The sequence below is a fragment of the Tamandua tetradactyla genome, chromosome 7 (genome assembly GCF_023851605.1).
Source record: "Tamandua tetradactyla isolate mTamTet1 chromosome 7, mTamTet1.pri, whole genome shotgun sequence".
In the NCBI taxonomy this organism is placed as follows: domain Eukaryota; kingdom Metazoa; phylum Chordata; class Mammalia; order Pilosa; family Myrmecophagidae; genus Tamandua; species Tamandua tetradactyla.
In genome coordinates, this window is record NC_135333.1 from 24,241,955 (window position 1) to 24,259,099 (window position 17,145).

The 17,145-nt window shown below is 46.5% G+C and overlaps 1 protein-coding gene across 3 annotated transcripts in view; it reads left to right on the plus strand.

Annotated features, from left to right (window-relative positions):
* The window catches only part of ABTB3 (ankyrin repeat and BTB domain containing 3), a 337,545-nt gene that overhangs the window by 293,847 nt on the left and 26,553 nt on the right, over window positions 1–17,145 (plus strand). For all 3 annotated transcript variants that reach the window (XR_013179246.1, XM_077168628.1, XM_077168629.1), the window contains 5 exons: window positions 687–788; window positions 2,758–2,851; window positions 2,970–3,105; window positions 3,888–4,108; window positions 5,621–5,799. Coding sequence is in view for 2 of the 3 variants with exons in the window: in XM_077168628.1 (XP_077024743.1) it covers window positions 687–788; window positions 2,758–2,851; window positions 2,970–3,105; window positions 3,888–4,108; window positions 5,621–5,799 (732 nt within the window). In the remaining variant the exon portion in view is untranslated. The remainder of the gene's footprint in view (window positions 1–686; window positions 789–2,757; window positions 2,852–2,969; window positions 3,106–3,887; window positions 4,109–5,620; window positions 5,800–17,145) is intronic.

Consider the following 17,145-nt stretch of genomic DNA (forward strand, 5'->3'; position numbering starts at 1 on the left):
CCTCTTTCCAGGAGCACAAGGGTCCTTGTCATCCAGGAGGCCAGAAGCAAGAATGAGCTGAGGACAGTGTGGGATGAGCTATGACCAGACCCTGAGGTCCCTCCCTCAGATGGGTGGTCTTCCCTGCCTTGAAGCAAGACATCCACTTGCCTGGGGCTTGCCATTGACAAGAATTCCCATTAAAGGTGTGAGGTGTAATGGTCGTGGCACCTCATACTATCTTTCGTCCTTCTTAAGCAACAATAAGAGAGAGATAGACAAGGGGAGTTGGCTCATTGCAGCTGCCATTACAGCTTCTCTGAAGCCCCTTAGAGGTGATCAGAAGTCATCCATTTGATTCCTTTTAGATTATGCACAGAGTACATGAAGTCACTGAGACCTTTCCTCACTCCCCTAGCAGGTAAAATCTCCAAAGCATGGTCTTTTAATGGCCTGCCTGAGATAAAGTCATTCTCTGTTCCTATGAACACAAGCAGCACTGACACCATTTCTGATGAGAGTGTCTCATCAGAGGTGCATCCAACAGGGGAAAATCCCAACCCCACATCGCCAGCATTTCCCAAGGCACCTTCTGGAATATCCTTTTTTGCCTCTCTAGCCAACGCGCCCAGCCACAGATAGGTCAGATATACTAGCCTGAGGATTGTGAAGGTCACATTTTGAAAATAACCTCAATTTGTTTATAGGTGGTCAGTACTCCTCATAAATATCCATCCGTCCACCCCGAGACCCGCCATTGGACGGCTCTGACTTTTGCTGTGTTGCATGGACATATTCCTGTAGTTCAGGTATTAATGTATTTCCCTATCCACATCTGACCTTTAATTTTACCTCTTCCATTTTGCAAATCTGTATCTCTCCCAGCATGCATAATTCCCAAAGAGACTCATATTGGCTAATTGCACTTAAATGTAGCCCATTCATAGCACATGAATAAAAATGTTTTATATAATGATCTGTATGGCCTGGCTTTAGCCAATATGAACTCTTCACCTACCCACATGCAGCCTCACACACTGAGTGGCAGACCTAAGAAGTTCTTCCTGGTTGCCCTGGGGTGGGGCCTGAGCTGTTGTTTTGTGGATTTGTTCATTTTACTATTTGTAACATGAACATAACATTTGACTGGTGTTGAGATCTTGTTACCTCCCTTTAGATTTGACCCCAGTGATCACTTAAGAGTCCGGTGGTTCCCAACCAGTGAAAAGAATCATCCCAATCACCGATCCCATATCTTGAGAATCTGATCCAAGAAGACTAGAGTAGGTCCTGGGCATGTGTCTTCTGAAACAGCTTCCCAGATGTGGTGAAGTATCCTCCATAAAAGGGCCCTTGAGCGTATAAATGTGTCTCTTGCACCTTTTCTAGCTAGTGTAGAGGTGGTGTTCAATGAATAGCCATCCCATACCTTCCAGATCTTAAACTTGATCTTCCTCTATTCATGAGAAAAGAGAAGTCAGCAGCCAAATCCACAACCACAGCTGGCCCCGCAATGAGACCTGAGCTGCAGGTACATCAGGAACTCACCTCCTTTTATTTGATTCAACCCTCTTAGAATTATGCTGAGCAGGGACTAGAGTTGCAGGACATCTCAGCAATGTTGAAATTTCACAGTAGTTCTGTGTTGTTTCCTGGGTCATGAGAATCCTTTAGACAGAACCAAAGTAATGTCTCAGGAGGTTGAATGTGTGACGTGTCACACTGAGAGGTGGCTTCTGCCTGAAGAACGCTATGCCCAGACCACTCCTAGCAGAGGGATGTGAGAAAGCAGAGGTCAGGTGGTGGCGTGGTAGACACAGATGCTATCTGTAACACACAGTGGCATCCTGGGCTTTTAAATAGGGAATGGGAGCAGTGGCAGCCAAGCAAAGCCAAACAGATGTCAGGTCACCTCCTCATGGCAGGAGTCATGGAATGCCACTTAGCCTGCATCCAGCAAGTAGACTGCATGGAATGCCAAGTAGACTAGGGGCACAGGCCCCTAGTTCCCCAGAGCCAGTAGCCCTGGATAGGTAATAAAGATGGCAGCTGTTTCCCACATTTCAAATCAGTGGTACTGACAGCCCATTCCCTGTGAGCAAGACCCAGCATAGACAGAATTGTTATTCCTTTACAAAGCCCAAATATCTTAGGGAATGCACAGAATGGATTCATCCTGGAAGCTCACTCTGCTGCTTTGGTCACTGATCTTGGTCAGAAAACAAGATCATGCTAAACTGTCCTCAGGCCCACCCAGGGTGTTCTAGAAGAGATTCTTGTCCTGTTGACCCAGGGGGTTCCTAAAGTCCTTCAGAGTTCTTAAGCTTCTGTGGTTCCAAGAGATCATTCTAATGCTCTCTGGGGCTTTATGTAACCAAGCCAAGCCCTTTAGTGCAGGACTTGTAGCTCAGTGCTTCTAGAAACTTTAATGTGTTTGCAGATCACCTGGGGCTCTTGTTAAAATGCAGACCCTCACTCGGCAGTGCTGGGGTGGGCCCTGAGAGTCTGTATTTCTAACAAACTTCCAGGTGATGCCGATGCTGATGTCCTTGGACCACACTTTGGGTAGTCTGGGGATCTAGAAGATTCTAGAGGCTCTCTGTTTCTCCTCTAATAACAGCCATCCAGCCCTGTACTCATGGCCACTAACCCAGAGGGCGGGACAGGGCATTGGCATCACCCTTCTTTCTGCCAGTGCCTAGTAAGCCACCACCTTTCCTGACACTTCCACACAGTGCCTGTCCTTTAAATGTCTCAGTGGCCACTCTTCCTCTGCAGCTCCTGCTGGACGCTGGGGCCAAGGTGGAGGGCTCAGTGGAGCATGGGGAGGAGAACTACTCCGAAACGCCCCTCCAGCTCGCAGCCGCCGTAGGTAAGACTGCCAATTCTCACCCCGGCCAAGGGCCTCCGCCACCCTGGCCCTTGATGTGCCCGTGACTATATATATATTTGCTTTATTCTCTTATAAAACCCCTTCTCTGGGCTTGCAGGAAATTTTGAACTGGTTAGTTTGCTGTTGGAACGTGGCGCTGATCCCCTGATAGGAACCATGTACAGGAATGGAATTTCTACAACCCCCCAGGGTGATATGAACTCTTTCAGCCAGGCTGCAGCCCACGGACACAGGTAGGCTAGGATGGACCAGAGATGCAAGGTCCCAAGGGGTGCTTGTTAAAAATGCAGATTCCCAGGCCTACCCCAGACCCACTGCGTCTCTGGCTGTGGGACCAAGAGCCATTGTGAGGTGACCCAGGCCTCTGTCCCAGCCACGGAGCCCCACCAGCTTTGCGCTAAGAGCCAAACTGGTGCAGTAAACCTCTCTCCGGTAGACTAGTCTTTGTGTGTCCTCTCCCAACCTCCTTCAACCTCACTAAGAGACTTCACTGCTTTCCAGTTTGGGTCAGCATGCAGCACATAAGCTGTTATGACGGCAGAAGACTCAACTTTAAAAAATAATAAAACCCCTGGTGTTTGGTTGCTTCCCTTCTACGTTTCCTTCAAGATTTGCCTGATTGGAATTTATTACACCTAAATCTAAGTAAAGCCAGTTCACTCTGGAGAGAGTACAGGCTGGTGGTTAATAGGTCAGAGTTCCAGACCTTTACCCTGTGATGATATTCGAGGAAACCGCTGAGCTCCGCACTGCAATTAATGCTCTCTGGGGCTTTATGTAACCAAACTTTAGGGACTCCTGCTCTACCATCTCCTCTATTTCTGAAACATAGCACCCATGCCCAAGCCTCCAAGAACCCCACCCCAGAGCAGGTCCCGTCATTCTCTCATCTGGACTCAGTACCCCCCACCCAGCCCACTTTCCCACCTCGTCCAAGTGCCACCCCCACCTGCCCCGCCCCGGCCAAGCCCGTTCCATCTCTGAGTGTCTTCCTCTCTGGGTTTATGATTGACAGGAATGTGTTCCGCAAACTGCTCGCTCAGCCAGAAAAGGAGAAGAGCGATATCCTGTCCCTGGAAGAGATTCTGGCCGAGGGGACTGACCTGGCAGAGACAGCCCCGCCCCCCCTGTGCGCCAGCCGCAACAGCAAGGCCAAACTGAGAGCCCTGAGGGAGGCCATGTATCACAGTGCTGAGCATGGATACGTGGATGTCACAATTGATATCAGGAGCATAGGTCAGTCCGGGCACCCTCCATCCCCGGGCACGGCGTGACCGCCCCGGCTCTAGGCCACGCGCACACGCACACATGCACGCACACTTGTGCACCCCGGGGCCCGGGGAGCTGCTGCTTCCAGCTCAGATGCCCACACTGTCCCCTTGGACAGCAGCACCCTGTCTGCCACCAACCCCCATCCTCAGATCATCTTTCCGTGATTCCCAAAACTGGACCCTGGGTCAGGAGTTCGAATCACCTGGGGAGCTTGTCTGAAATACAGATTGCCAGGCCCTACACCCAGAGGCTCTGCTGTCGAGGGTCTGGATGGATAAAGGCTGGAAATCTTTATATTTAACAATCATCCCAGATGGTTCCCAGTAATTCGGTAGTCTTGGCCTTCGAGTTTCCAATTCCATGAGGCAGAGACTATGTGACAGGGAGGGTAAGGCCCCTCTTCCTTACCGGGCCTCCTCCTGTGGAGCTTCAAGGCCAAGGCTGCTCCCAGGAAAACTTAGGGGAGGCTCTCCCATGAGAAAGCTAGCTCCCAGGCCATCCTCTCCGTGTCTGGAGAATGAGGTCAGCCTCTCCTTCCCTGGTCCACTGACTCTAGCCCTGGCATGGAAACAGCAGGATTTAGCTGCAGACCCCCAGCCCCCAGCCACAGAACTAGACTGAGGGATTAAGGACAGGCCTCCACGATTATGGCTCTGCAAACAGGGGCCTCTCCTGGGTGGTGGCTGTTTAGTATGTGGGACATTTCTGCAGTTGCCCTGAGAGCCTCTTTTGCATGATTATGAAGCTCAAGACTCTGAATGGTTTACTTGTTATAAACAGTAGTGAGAGACATTCCCTCCCACCCCTGCCTCGCCATGAGAGGGGAGAAGCCGATTACAGCAATCAGCTGCTGGAGAGATTTCTGTTAAAGGAGGGAGACCTGATGAAGTACTTGCAGATGGAAATGTTGTTTTACACAGGGGAGCAGGAGCACAATTCACCCTGATCTTATTTGGATGTAAATAAATATTCATCCTAGCCTAAGAGGAGGATGGTGAGGTCTGTGGATGGGTTTCACCAGCTCTAAACCGTGGTTTGGGCCTGGCTGGGTCACCTAATCCTGAGCAAGATGCTTCCCCTCCCTGGGCTTCTCTCCCCAGAATGGAGAGAATGAAGACCAGTGAACTCAGAGCCCAGAAGATGTAATATGCATGACCATGCATAAAATCCCAATGTTCTACACAGTGATTATACGTCGGAGAATGCAGCCCCTGATCGTATGAACAGCTTGCAGAAATGGACACCCATACTTAAGGGAATTGAATTATGACCTTTAATTTCAACTTGTGCAAGTCTGGGGGCTGGGGGAAACACTGGCTCTATTCATGGAAAACCAGTCCCTTGGGTTCATCATTTGGTAACATCCTGGAGAAGTGCCAACTTCCAGATGAAAACATGCCTTTTCCTTGGTTGTTTTCTGCCTTCCCCACCCCACCTCTCCCTTTCCTTCTTCCCTGGTTCCAATTCCCTTCCCAGGTGTTCCGTGGACGCTGCACACCTGGCTGGAGTCTTTGCGAATTGCCTTTCAGCAACACCGCAGGCCTCTCATCCAGTGCTTATTGAAGGAGTTTAAGACCATTCAGGAGGAAGAATACACCGAGGAGCTCATTACCCAAGGCCTGCCGCTGATGTTTGAGATCTTGAAAGCAAGTAAGGTACGAGGGGTTTGATGCTTTCACTGATTGTTGCAAAGAACAAGGCTGGAGGTACCCAGATCTGAGTGGTCCTCAGCCTGATGCTGCCTTTTGGGTGGGGCCTCTGCAGTCGTAGCCAGGGTGGTGAGTGGACCCCAACTGGCTAAAGCTTCACCTGCAGTCATCTGTGGGGCAGCTTTTTAGCTGATCAGCTATTATGTCCCAGTGTACTTGGGCACATAGGACAAAGTAGTAAGAATACTTTGTAACCCAACAAAGACCATGCACTAAAGCTGGGGAATTAGAACATGTGTGCCCCAACAGGTGGTTTGTCAAACAGTGTTAAGTGAGCTGGTGTGCCTGAGTAGTGTGAGTTCAGAAAGGAGGAGGAGGAGGAGAGCTGCAGCAGTCAGGGAAGGCTTCACCAAGGCACTGAGACTTAAGCAGGCCTGGGTGAACAGATAGGAATCAAACAGTAAAAGGGAAATTAGGTGCAGCACCCTGATTACACAGAATCTAGATCCTTCCAAGGCTTCTGGAGAGCTAGACCGTGGGAGAAGACTTTTCAGGTAGAAGAGACCAGATGAGCCTAGCTCTGACCTCTTGAGATTCACGCCTCATTCACAGGCCTCCTCCTAATTCCCACTGACGTCTGCATTCCCAGCCCGCAGGGGAATGCTCAACCCCTTCAAAACCTCACTCCAGCCCTTTGACTATTATCACCTAGATTCTTAGAGATCTCTTTGGGTTCTGGCAATAGCACATAGACATCAATCCTGCTGGGGGCCAGTGTGCACTGTATTATAGGCTGGTGGAGAGCTTAGAGGATAGAGGGCCTGAACACCGTGCCCATTCCTCAGTGAGCCATCAAGGCAGGTGGCCAAGGTCAACGTTGTGGGAAGCCAGCCTGCCTGAGAGGCTCTGCGGAGCTTATGCCACCAGCCATCATAGGCCCCCAGGGCTTTGCAGACGGGCACAGGGGACAGGGAAGCAGAGCAGTTGAGAGCCCTGACTCTGGAGCCCAGCATTCTGGGCTCTGCCACCAACTAACCTTATGACCCTAGTCAAGTGACTTAACTTCCCACTGCCTCAGTTTTCCCATCTGAAAATTGGGACAGTAATGATAGTAACCCCTGTGAGTGGCTGTAAGGATAACGTGATTTACTACCTTAATGCCCTTCACATCATTCCCAGTGCCTCCTACGTGCTTTACAAGGGTATGGTGGTGAAGATGACCTCCCCCAGATCCTCAGTACTTCTCAAAGGGTGTTCTGTAAAAAAAAGCCTCCCCAACAGGAATGATATTCAAAATAGTTAACACCCCAGTGCAGCCTGGAGTGAACATACCAAGTGTCAGCAAATCTGCTCTGGACGATGTTCAGTTATGCTGTTTTCTATACTACAGAGCCTTGTAGTATAGAAAATTAGGGTATTTCATGAATACCCTAATTCATGAAAGTAATTGAGTATTTCCTGAATTCATTTGGCCTCAGGACTCTTTTATAATAAATTGTCCCAAGACACAAATGGTTGAGGATTATTTTTAAAACTAAAATATACATTTGATATTGTACTACATGCCAGGCACTATTCTAAGCACACTATAAGCATTACCTCATTCAGTCCTCACAAGTAGCCTTTGCAATAAGCACTATTCTTATCCTCACTTAACAGATCGGGTAACTGAGGCACAGAGAGGGTAGGTCACTTGCCCAAGGTCATCCAGCTGGTAAGTGGCAGAGCAGAGGCTGCTCCAGCACCAGCTCTCTTACCCTTTTGTCCTAAATCTGGTTGGTGGAACTGGAGCCAGGAAAGTTTCAGGGGAAATTAGTCTCTGAACCAAAAGGGCAAGAGGGAGCTCCCCTTGCAGGCCAGGCCCATGGGCTGCCCCCAGGGAGTGAAGAGGGCAGCAAGTTGCTGCTTTCTTGGGTCAGCAAAAGGGCTCACATTAAGGAAATAGCAACACAGCCGTATCTGCTTTCTGAGCCTTGGAGCACCTGACCTCTGGGCCAAAGCAAGTCCCACTAGGTGTTCTCATTAGGGCCCCATCCTTGGTGAGAGTCCCTGGGCCCCTGTGGGCTGGATTTGTGCTTGGTATCAAGCCCCACTGCGGCCAGGGATGGGAGCAGATGTGCCAGGCTTCCGATAATGAGCCTCAGCGATTCTGCCACCAGCAAAACCAGACTCTCCCTTGCTCTTCACTCCCCTTCCTTCAACTTAAAACAAAACACAAAAACCAAGAGGTTCTCACCCGATACTACCTATGAAACCTTCCTAATGAAAAGCATTGCTAGGTCTGTTCTCAGGATCTGGTGTACTCGTTGTTTTTTTGTGGTTGTTTTGCTTGTTTGTTTGTTTTTACCTTTCTACAGCCTGTAGTGGTAATTCCATAAATTACTGAGGCATCTTGTGTAATAATTAAACCTAATCTATGGGTATTTTAAGTAAATTTATTTTGAGGTATAATATACATAAAAGTGCCCAGGTCATGACTGTAGACCTTAGTGAATTCTCACAAAGTAACCATAGCCATGTGTTCAGCACCCCGATCAAGAAACAGCCCATTCCCGGCACCCCAGAAGCCCCTGGGTGCCACCCTCAGCCACTGCCCTGGCTCCTAACCCCAAACGCCATATCGCCTTGACCCATGGCTCGTTTGAGGCTGAACAGTTCCTCACACAGGAAATGTTTATCAGAGCCTGACCCCAAGAGCATGAGGATCTGCAGGTTGGCGCATACACGCTGCCCTCAGCTCATGAGTGGGTGATGTTCCAGGCACAGATAATTGAAAATTGTTTGCAAATCAGACTGAATTTTTAATTCTACAGCAATGCTCAGCTTCCCAGATCAGCCCCTGAGCACCTGCTCACACACAGTGTAACCAAAGTTGTCCTCCCAGGAGGAGCCCAAGGCTATCTGAGCCTTGCCTGGTCTCTGGAGCCTCAGAATCCCAAGGTAGCAGGTGTTTGGTGGGCCAGCAGGAAGAGAGAAACCCTCGACCAGCTCTCCAGAGGGTCAGACAGCAAGAGGGCAGGGCAGTTCTGAGAGCCACAACTGGAAGGCGGGGAGGAAGGAAGAGGCCTTTGCCAGGGTACATGGGGCTTGAGTCTGCTCCCTGGGAGCAGTGGAAGCAGCGAGGATGGGGCCAGCACCAATCCTTGTCTGGATGGGGCAGGCTGGAAGGATGGAGTGTTCCAGAGTGGGGTTAGCGCTTACAGTGGTAGAGGCGGGGGTGGGGTAGCGACCCTGCTGGCGAAGTGTGGTATTACACCTCACAAGCGCAGACACCAGAGTTGGGGGGAGGAGGGGGAGGATAAAGAAAGGCATTTCCTGCGGCTGCAGTGTGAGGGCAAACATTCCCCAAGCCTGAGTGATATTCCCATGGCAAAAAAAACAAAGACTGGAGACATGATCACAGAGAAATTCAGAGGATTGAGAAAGTGCTGCAAAGCTCTGTCCTCAGAAAGTGTCCTGCTGGGGGACAGTGGCCATAGATTGTCCCTCTGTTTCTTCTTCCTCCACTAAAGGATTCCTTTCAGATCATGTCCGCTCTGCTGTGTGAACAAATCCCTGGATTAAAATATAGGATCCCTGTTAAATTAGTGACTTTACACTCCCTTCACAGAAATACAGCTGCCCGTCAGAGTGAAGCAAATGCCCCTCCCATTGAAACCTGTGGGCAAGTCTGGCTCACGTGTGCTTTTTGCTTCCAGTTCTGAAGTTCAACTTCAAAAGGAATTCAGAACAGTATAGTCGCTTTATAAAATGAATCTGTTTTAAGAGAGCTTCTGGCGCATTTCCCCCACACGTAATTCCTCTGGGCATTTATTCTTTGGAGAAATAGTCTTAAGTGACCGCTGTGTTCAGGTGCCACAGGGATGATGGGCAGACTCCTTCTCTGCCTTCAAGGAGCTGACACTGAGGGGAAGGAGCAGAGAGACTGCGAGCAAGAAAAATCCATCAACCAAAGACAGGCAGCGCTTGGTAAAGGCTATGAAAAGAAAATGAAATTGGGGAATGGTGCAGTGACAGGGGCGGAGCAGGCGAGGTCTCAACACAGAGGACTGTTGGGAAGCCTTGCTGACATTTGAACACCCGCCTGAGTGAGGAGAAGCTCTCAGCCATGCAGAGATCAGGGCCAGAAGCCCCCGAAGTGAAGGAACTGCGGGAGGTTTTGAACAGGAGCTTGTTGTAACCTGGTTGAGGTTTTTATTATTTTGTATGGTTTGCCCATTACTTTTTTTTTTAATTAAGCTTTTTATTTTGAGTTAGTTGTAGATTTACATGCAATTATAAGAAATAATACAGAGAGAGCCAGTGGACCCCTTTACCCATTTTCTCCCAAAAGGAACGTCTTCCAAAACTGTAGGACACTTATCACAAGCAAGATACTGACATTGATGTGATCAAGATGCAGATTTCCATCCCCACAAGGATCCCTGATGTTACCCCTTCCAGACCCACCCCCTTCCCTCCCACCCCACCCCCTTCAACCCTGGCAACCACTAATCTGTTTGCTAGTTCTATAATTTTGTCATTTCAAGAGTATTATCTAAATGGAATCATACAGCATGTAACCTTTGGGGATTGGCTTTTTTCACTCAGTGTAATTCTCTGCAGATTCATCCAGGTTGTCGTGTGTATCAATAGTTCATTCCTTTTTTATTCCTAAATGGCATTCCATGGTATGGATATACCACTGTTTGTTTAACCACTCACCCGTTGTAGGACATTTGGGCTGTTTCCAGTTGGGTGCTGTGGGGAATAAAGCTGCCACAAACATACATGCACAGAATTTTGTGAGACTATAAGTCTTAGCCCTCTGGGATAAATTTCCAAGAGTGCAAGTGCTGTGTTGTATAATAGTAATGTGTTTAGTTTTTTAAGGAACTGCTAAACTGTTTTTCAGAATGGCTGTACAGTTTTATACACTTACCATCAAAGTATGGAATGATCATTTTCACTTCATCCTCTCTGCTTGGTGTTGTTACTATTTTTTATTTTATTTCTGATAAGTGTAGTGGTATCTCATTGTGGTTTTAATTTGCATTTCCCTGAATGGCTAATGATGTTGAACATCTTTTCATGTGCTTATTCACCATCTGTATATCTATATCCTCTTGGGTGAGATGTCTCTTCATGTCTTTTGCCCATGTTCTAATTGGATTGTTTGCTTTTTACTGTTGCGTCTCGAAAATTCTTCATATATTCTAGATCCCAGTCCTGTGTCAGATAATGTGATTTGCAAATATTTTCTCCTGCTCTGTAACTTGTCTTTTCATCCTCTTAGCAGGGTCTTTCACAGAGTAAAAGCTTTTAGTTTTGATGAAGTCTAATTTATCAATTTTCCTTTCATGGATCATACTTTTGGTGTCAAGTCTAAGAACTTAGCCTTATTGAAATGTGAAGAATTGTGAAGACTTCCTCCTTTGTTTCTAAAAAAGTTTTATAATTCTGCATTTAAGTCTGTGATTCCTTCCTGAGCTAATTTTTATATAAGGGGTGGGACTCAGATTGAGGTTCATTATTTTGTGGATGTCCAATTGTTCCAGGACAATTTGTTGAAAAGGCTATCTTTCCTTCATCAGTTACTTTTGCACCTTTGTCAAAAATCATTTGGGCATATTGTGTGGGTCTATTTCTGCATTCTCTGTTCTGTCCCATTGATCTATGTGTCTAACCCTCTACCTGTAACACCCAGTCCTGTTATTGTAGCTCTATAATAAATCTTGAAAATGGATAGACTGATTCCTCCCACTTTATTCTTCGTTTTCAAAATTGTTTCAGCTTTTCTAGCTCCTTTGCCTTAGTCTATCTATAAGGAAGCTTACTGGGACTCTGATAGGAATTGTGTTAAACTGGTATGTCAATTTGGGGAGAATTGACATCTTTATAATGTTAAGGCCTTCGATCCATGAACATGGTATGCCTCTTCATTTACTTGAGCTTTTATTTCTTTCATCAGTGTTGCAAAGTTTTCAGCATACAAGTCTTGTGCATGTTTTGTTAGAATTATAACCTAAATATCTCTCTCCTTTTTTTTTTGAGCAACTGTAAATGGTATTATATTTTCAATTTCTGTGTTCATGTGTCCACAGTTGCTAGCATGTGGAAATACAGTTGTTTTTTTATGTTTGTCTTATATCCTGGGATCCTGCTGAGCTCATTCATTCTAGGAATTTTTTGCTGAAGCTATGTAATCTTCTACTTTGACAATCATCTGAAAGTAATAGTGGTGAGAGCAGACATCCTTGTCTTATTTCCAGTCTTAGGAAAAAAACATTCAGTCTTTCCCCGTTAAGTAAAACATGATCTATAAGTTTTTTGTAAATGCTCTTTATCAAATTGAGGAAGTTCCCCTCTACTCTTATTTTTTTCTGAGAGTTTTTAATCATGAATGGGTATAAAATTTTGCTAAATTTTTATGCATCAATTGACATGATCATGGCGTTTTTCTTCTTTAGCCTGTTAATATGGTAAATTAAATTGTTTGGTTTTTGAATAGTAAACCAGCCTTGCATCCCTGGAATAAACTCCATTTGGTCATGGTGTATAATTCTTTTCATTATTGCTGAATCCTATTTGTAAATGGAGTTTACAATCTGTAAATTAATATTTTGTTAAGGATTTTGCATCTATATTCATGAGGAATATTAGTCCGTAGTTTTCTTTTTTTTGTTCTGTCTTTGTCTAGTTTTAGTATCAGGGTAATAAGTGAATTGGGAAATGTTCTCTTCACTTCTGTTTTCTGGAAGAGCTTTATAAAATTGTTGTTAAGTCCTGTTAAACATTTGGTAGAATTCTCCAGTGAAGCTCTCTGTGCCCAGAGATTTCTTTTGAGGGAGTTTTTAAATTATGAATTCAATCTCTTTAATAATTATACAGCTATTCAAATTATCTATTTAATATTGGATAAATGGAGGTAGTTTGTCTTACAAGAATTTGTCCATTTCATCTACATTGTCTAATTTATGTGTGTATAGCTGTTCATAGTATTCCTTATTATCCTTTTTGATGTCTGCAGAGTCTTTAGTGATATCCCTTGTTTCATTCCTGATATTGGCAGTTTGTGTCTTCTCTTTTTTAATTAGTTGTTTCAGTTTGCTAAAGCTGCCAGAATACAACGTACCAGAAATGGGTTGGCTTTTTCAATGGGATTTTATTAGGTTACAAATGTGTAATTCTAAAGCCATGAAAATGCCAAATTAAGGCATCAAAGGAAGATACCTTCTCTGAGGAAAGGCAGCTGGCATGCAGGATTCCTCTGTCACATGGGGAGGCACATGGCAATGTCTGCTGGTCCTTTTCTCCTGGATCTGGTTTCAGTGGCTCTCTCTCAGCTCCTGTGCAGCCTTCTTACTTCTCCTGGGGTGTTTTCTCCCTAAGTTCTCTGGGTTTTACTGTCTTTTATCCTCTTCACAGAGGTCTCCAGTGAAGGATTAAGACCCAACATGAATGGGTTGGGTCACATCTCAATTGAAACAGCCTAACCAAAAGGCCCCACCCACAATAGGTCTGCCCCAGCAAGAATGGGGTGGAATCTCCAAATGTCTGGAAACTAAACAATTTACTTCCACGAATGATTACTTGGAAGTATATTGTTTAGTTTCCAGATGTTTGGAGATTTTCCTATTATCTTTTTGTTCTCAATTTCTAGCTTGATTCTATTGTGGTTGGAGAACACACTCTGTATAACTCCAATCCTTTTAAATTTGTGGAGATTTGTTTTATGGTGCAGAATATGGTCTATCTTGGATAGGTTCCATGGTGGATCTTAAGCACTCTTGAAGAAGCGAAGATGTTTCCTAAGCCCCCGTGAGTTTCACCAAAATAAAAAATCTGCTTTTAAGGAGAAAAATAAAGTAAACTGGACCCATGAAGCTTCTAAGGAATAATCCAATCTCTTTGTGCCTCTACCTCTCTGATAATTCGCTATGAACAAAATGGCCACACCTAAATAAGCATAGGATCGAATATCAAAACTATCAGATAACTTGAGAAACCAACGGAGACATTTCCAGTTCTGCCCTCAAACCATCTAAGAAAGGTAAATCACAATGCATATTCAAAACCTTCAAAAATAAGATTCAGGATAAACCTACAGTTTGCTAAAAATTCTTAATCTGTTGACCTCAGGGCAAAAAAACTGAAGCAGGACAAGTTTATGTTTAGTAACTCCCACTCCTTTTTCTTGTATTCTGTCATCACCAGGATGCCTCTCGGGACAGCCAGGCTTCCCAGCTCAACCTTATCCTGGTACCCCAGCAATGAGAGGCCCATGGCTCAGAGAGGGTCCAGCATGTTCCACAAGGAGAGGGGCCTGTGGTAGGCATGAATCACTGTTGGCGATGGATAGAGGCACAGAACTCACGGGCACTGGGTCCAGAAAGTAACTAATTCCACAAGCTCTTGATTCTGAGACACAGCTTTTTTCACATTTTAACTGTTCTCAATTTAAAACGGATCTTAAAGCGGATGTGTGCCTAAATGAGGGGAGATTTTTTTTCTCTTCCTAAAAGCTTTCAGATTTCTATGACATTTTAGAATCTAAGAAAAGAGTCATTAGATTGAACCATGGCAAAGTGCTGTCTTTTAGGCTAAAAAAACAGTCCATTATCAACAATTTCCCTTGGTTCAACCTAATCACATATTTGGATGTGTTTTTTAAATCCCCACAGCAATCTCATAACGAAGGCATTCTTAACCCACTCTGGAAGAGAAAACCAAAGCCTCGAGAAGCTGAGAAACTTGTCCCAAGGTCATAGATTGAATAAGTGAGAAGGCAGGGCTGAGCCGCACCTGACCCCCTTGCCCGTGTTTTTGGCCACCCTGCAGATCCCCAGTCTAAGCCACCCATAAAGAACCTTTGGGATCGACCCTCTTTAGGAGGAAAGGAAAGTGTTTGGGTATCATTTTTAGGAGAGAAGTGAGGGTCCCGGGAAGGAGAGGAAAGATGCCAGCCCACCTCAAGAAAGCTGCCTGGTAACATGGCTTTAAGAACTTCCTTTCATCCTTTAATTCTGTGTGGCCACAGGGTACCCAGCCCCGAGGATGTGCATTCACCACCTGTGTTCCATGAACAACAGGTACAACGTCAGGCTGAGAATTACCACTAGCTGGCTGCTGTATTCTCAGGTCCGGCGGACCCCCTCCCACCATGGGCTTGCCCTGGCCTTCAGGTCACAGCCTGCTTGCAGAGACTGGCCTGCTGCCCCCGAGGCTTGAGCCTTGTGGTACCCCTGGCCAAAAAGCGCTGCTCCTAAATGTGTTGTTCGGGAGAAAGTATTGCCGTCTGTCCCGCCTGCCACCCCACACCACCCCCAGAATAGAGCGAGCCCCAAGTTTGGTTAATTCCGTTTTGCTGCCCTCAGGTTTGGGTTCAGAACTAACCAAACCCATGAGGTCACCCAGGTTACTGCTGCAGCCTGACACCCTACCACAGCAGTTAGCTGGTGCTCAGGAGAGCCTCCCCTCACTGTCAGAGGAGACCTCCCCACACTGGAGTCCCAGTTCATTTTGGGGGCCGGGGAACCAGGGTGAATGACTCTGAACTTCCCGCCTCCTGGAGGAAGGAGCACAGGAAAGGACGAAGAGCAGACCCCTGGGCAAGCACGGATGAACGCAAGGACACAGTGGGAAGTTTTCTCTTAGGGCTGTGGTCTCCAAAATAAAAGTGGCCAGAAGGCCTTGGAAAAGGCAGCCTCTTCTTCCGTGCTGCCATTAGGCACAGCTCCACAGTCCTTGCACGGTGTCCAGCAACTAGCCCAGCAATTGGGCTGGGGCCCAGTAAATATCTGAAGAATGAATTAATGAATGAATGGATCTATAGCGCGGTGCCTGGGGGAAAGTTTACAGTCTCTAAACTGGTGTGGGATGGATGAGTAAAGCACAGGGAATCGTTGATGTCCATTTTGGTCCTCAAAACCCTCACCCTCTCCTTTTCTCTCCTGAATTTCTAATTATCGTATTTTCTTGTTGGAGAAATTTGTTTCTGTAGTTTTAGATTTACAGAGAAATTGAGAAGATAGTACAGAGAGTTCCCATGTAACCCCTCACCAAGCCTCCCTATTATTAGCTTCTTACCTTAGGATAGTATTACAATTAATGGACCAAAATCATTAACTAAAACCCATACTTTATTCATATTTCCTTAGTTTTTACTTAATGTCCTTCTGTTCCAGGACCCCATCTGAGATGCCACGTTACATTAACCATCATATCTCTTTCGGCTCCTCTTGGCTGAGACAACTCCTCAGACTCTTGCAGGGTGCCCCGCTAGTGGAATTTGTCTGGCGTTTCCCTTGCGATGAGACTGGGGGTGTGGGGAGGCCACAGAGATCACCTGCCATCCTCACCACGTCACATCTAGGGCACACGCTGCCAGTGTGACGTATCTCTGTGGATGTAGACCTTGACTGCCGAGCTGAGGTGACACTCATCAGGTTTCCCCACTATGGAGATGCCCTTCCTGCCCTTTTCCCCCTGTGCTCTTGGAAGGAAGTCATTTTGCACTGTCCACACTGAGAAGCTGGGAGTCCTTCTCCCCACCCCCCAGATATTTTATAGACGTTTGAGGATTCTCCCCCCAGAATGGCCGTCACTGGCCCTTGAGTTTACTTTTGCAGATCACACGATGTATACTAAAGTTGTACAGAGATGTCAAGCTGTGAGTGGCTGGCCCTAGCACAGGTCCTTTCGCAGTGCAGGACACCTCTTAGAGATTTGAAAAATACCTGTGGATTTGAATTAAACAACCATCACCCCCCCCCCCAAAAAAAAAGCCCTTCAGGAAGGTCTGCAGCCTGCTTAGTCCTTTTTAAAAGCCACTAGAATGCAGGAGGTAGATTTGCGTGACTGCATACCAGGATTGATGAGACAGAGGCTGACTCATGAGACTGGCGACTGAGACGGTGGCATTCCTCATACAGCCTGGGCAAAGCATTGTTGCACATAACCGGGCTCATCTTTTCCTGTGGCCAGCAGGTCCTTACAGAGTGTCCATGATGTGTCAAGCACTCCGAGATGACAGTGATGATGAAATAGAGCCCGGTGGAGGCAAATTCTAGACCCCTTGTATTAGTTTCCTGTTGCTGCTCTAACAAATTAACCACACTCCTAGAGGCTTAAAACAGCATCTATTTATTATCTCATAGTTTCGTGGGTCAGAGGGCTGGACACAGTGTGGTCCGTGGGTTCTCTGCTTAGGGTCCCCCAGGGCTGAAATCAAGGAGTCCACAAGGTCGCGCTCCTTTCTGGAGACTCTGGGGAAGAATCTTCTTCCGGGATCATTCAGGTTTTTGGCAGAATTCAGTTCCTTGTGGTTGTAGGACTGAGGTCCTGTTTCCTTGCTGGATGTCACCCAGAGGT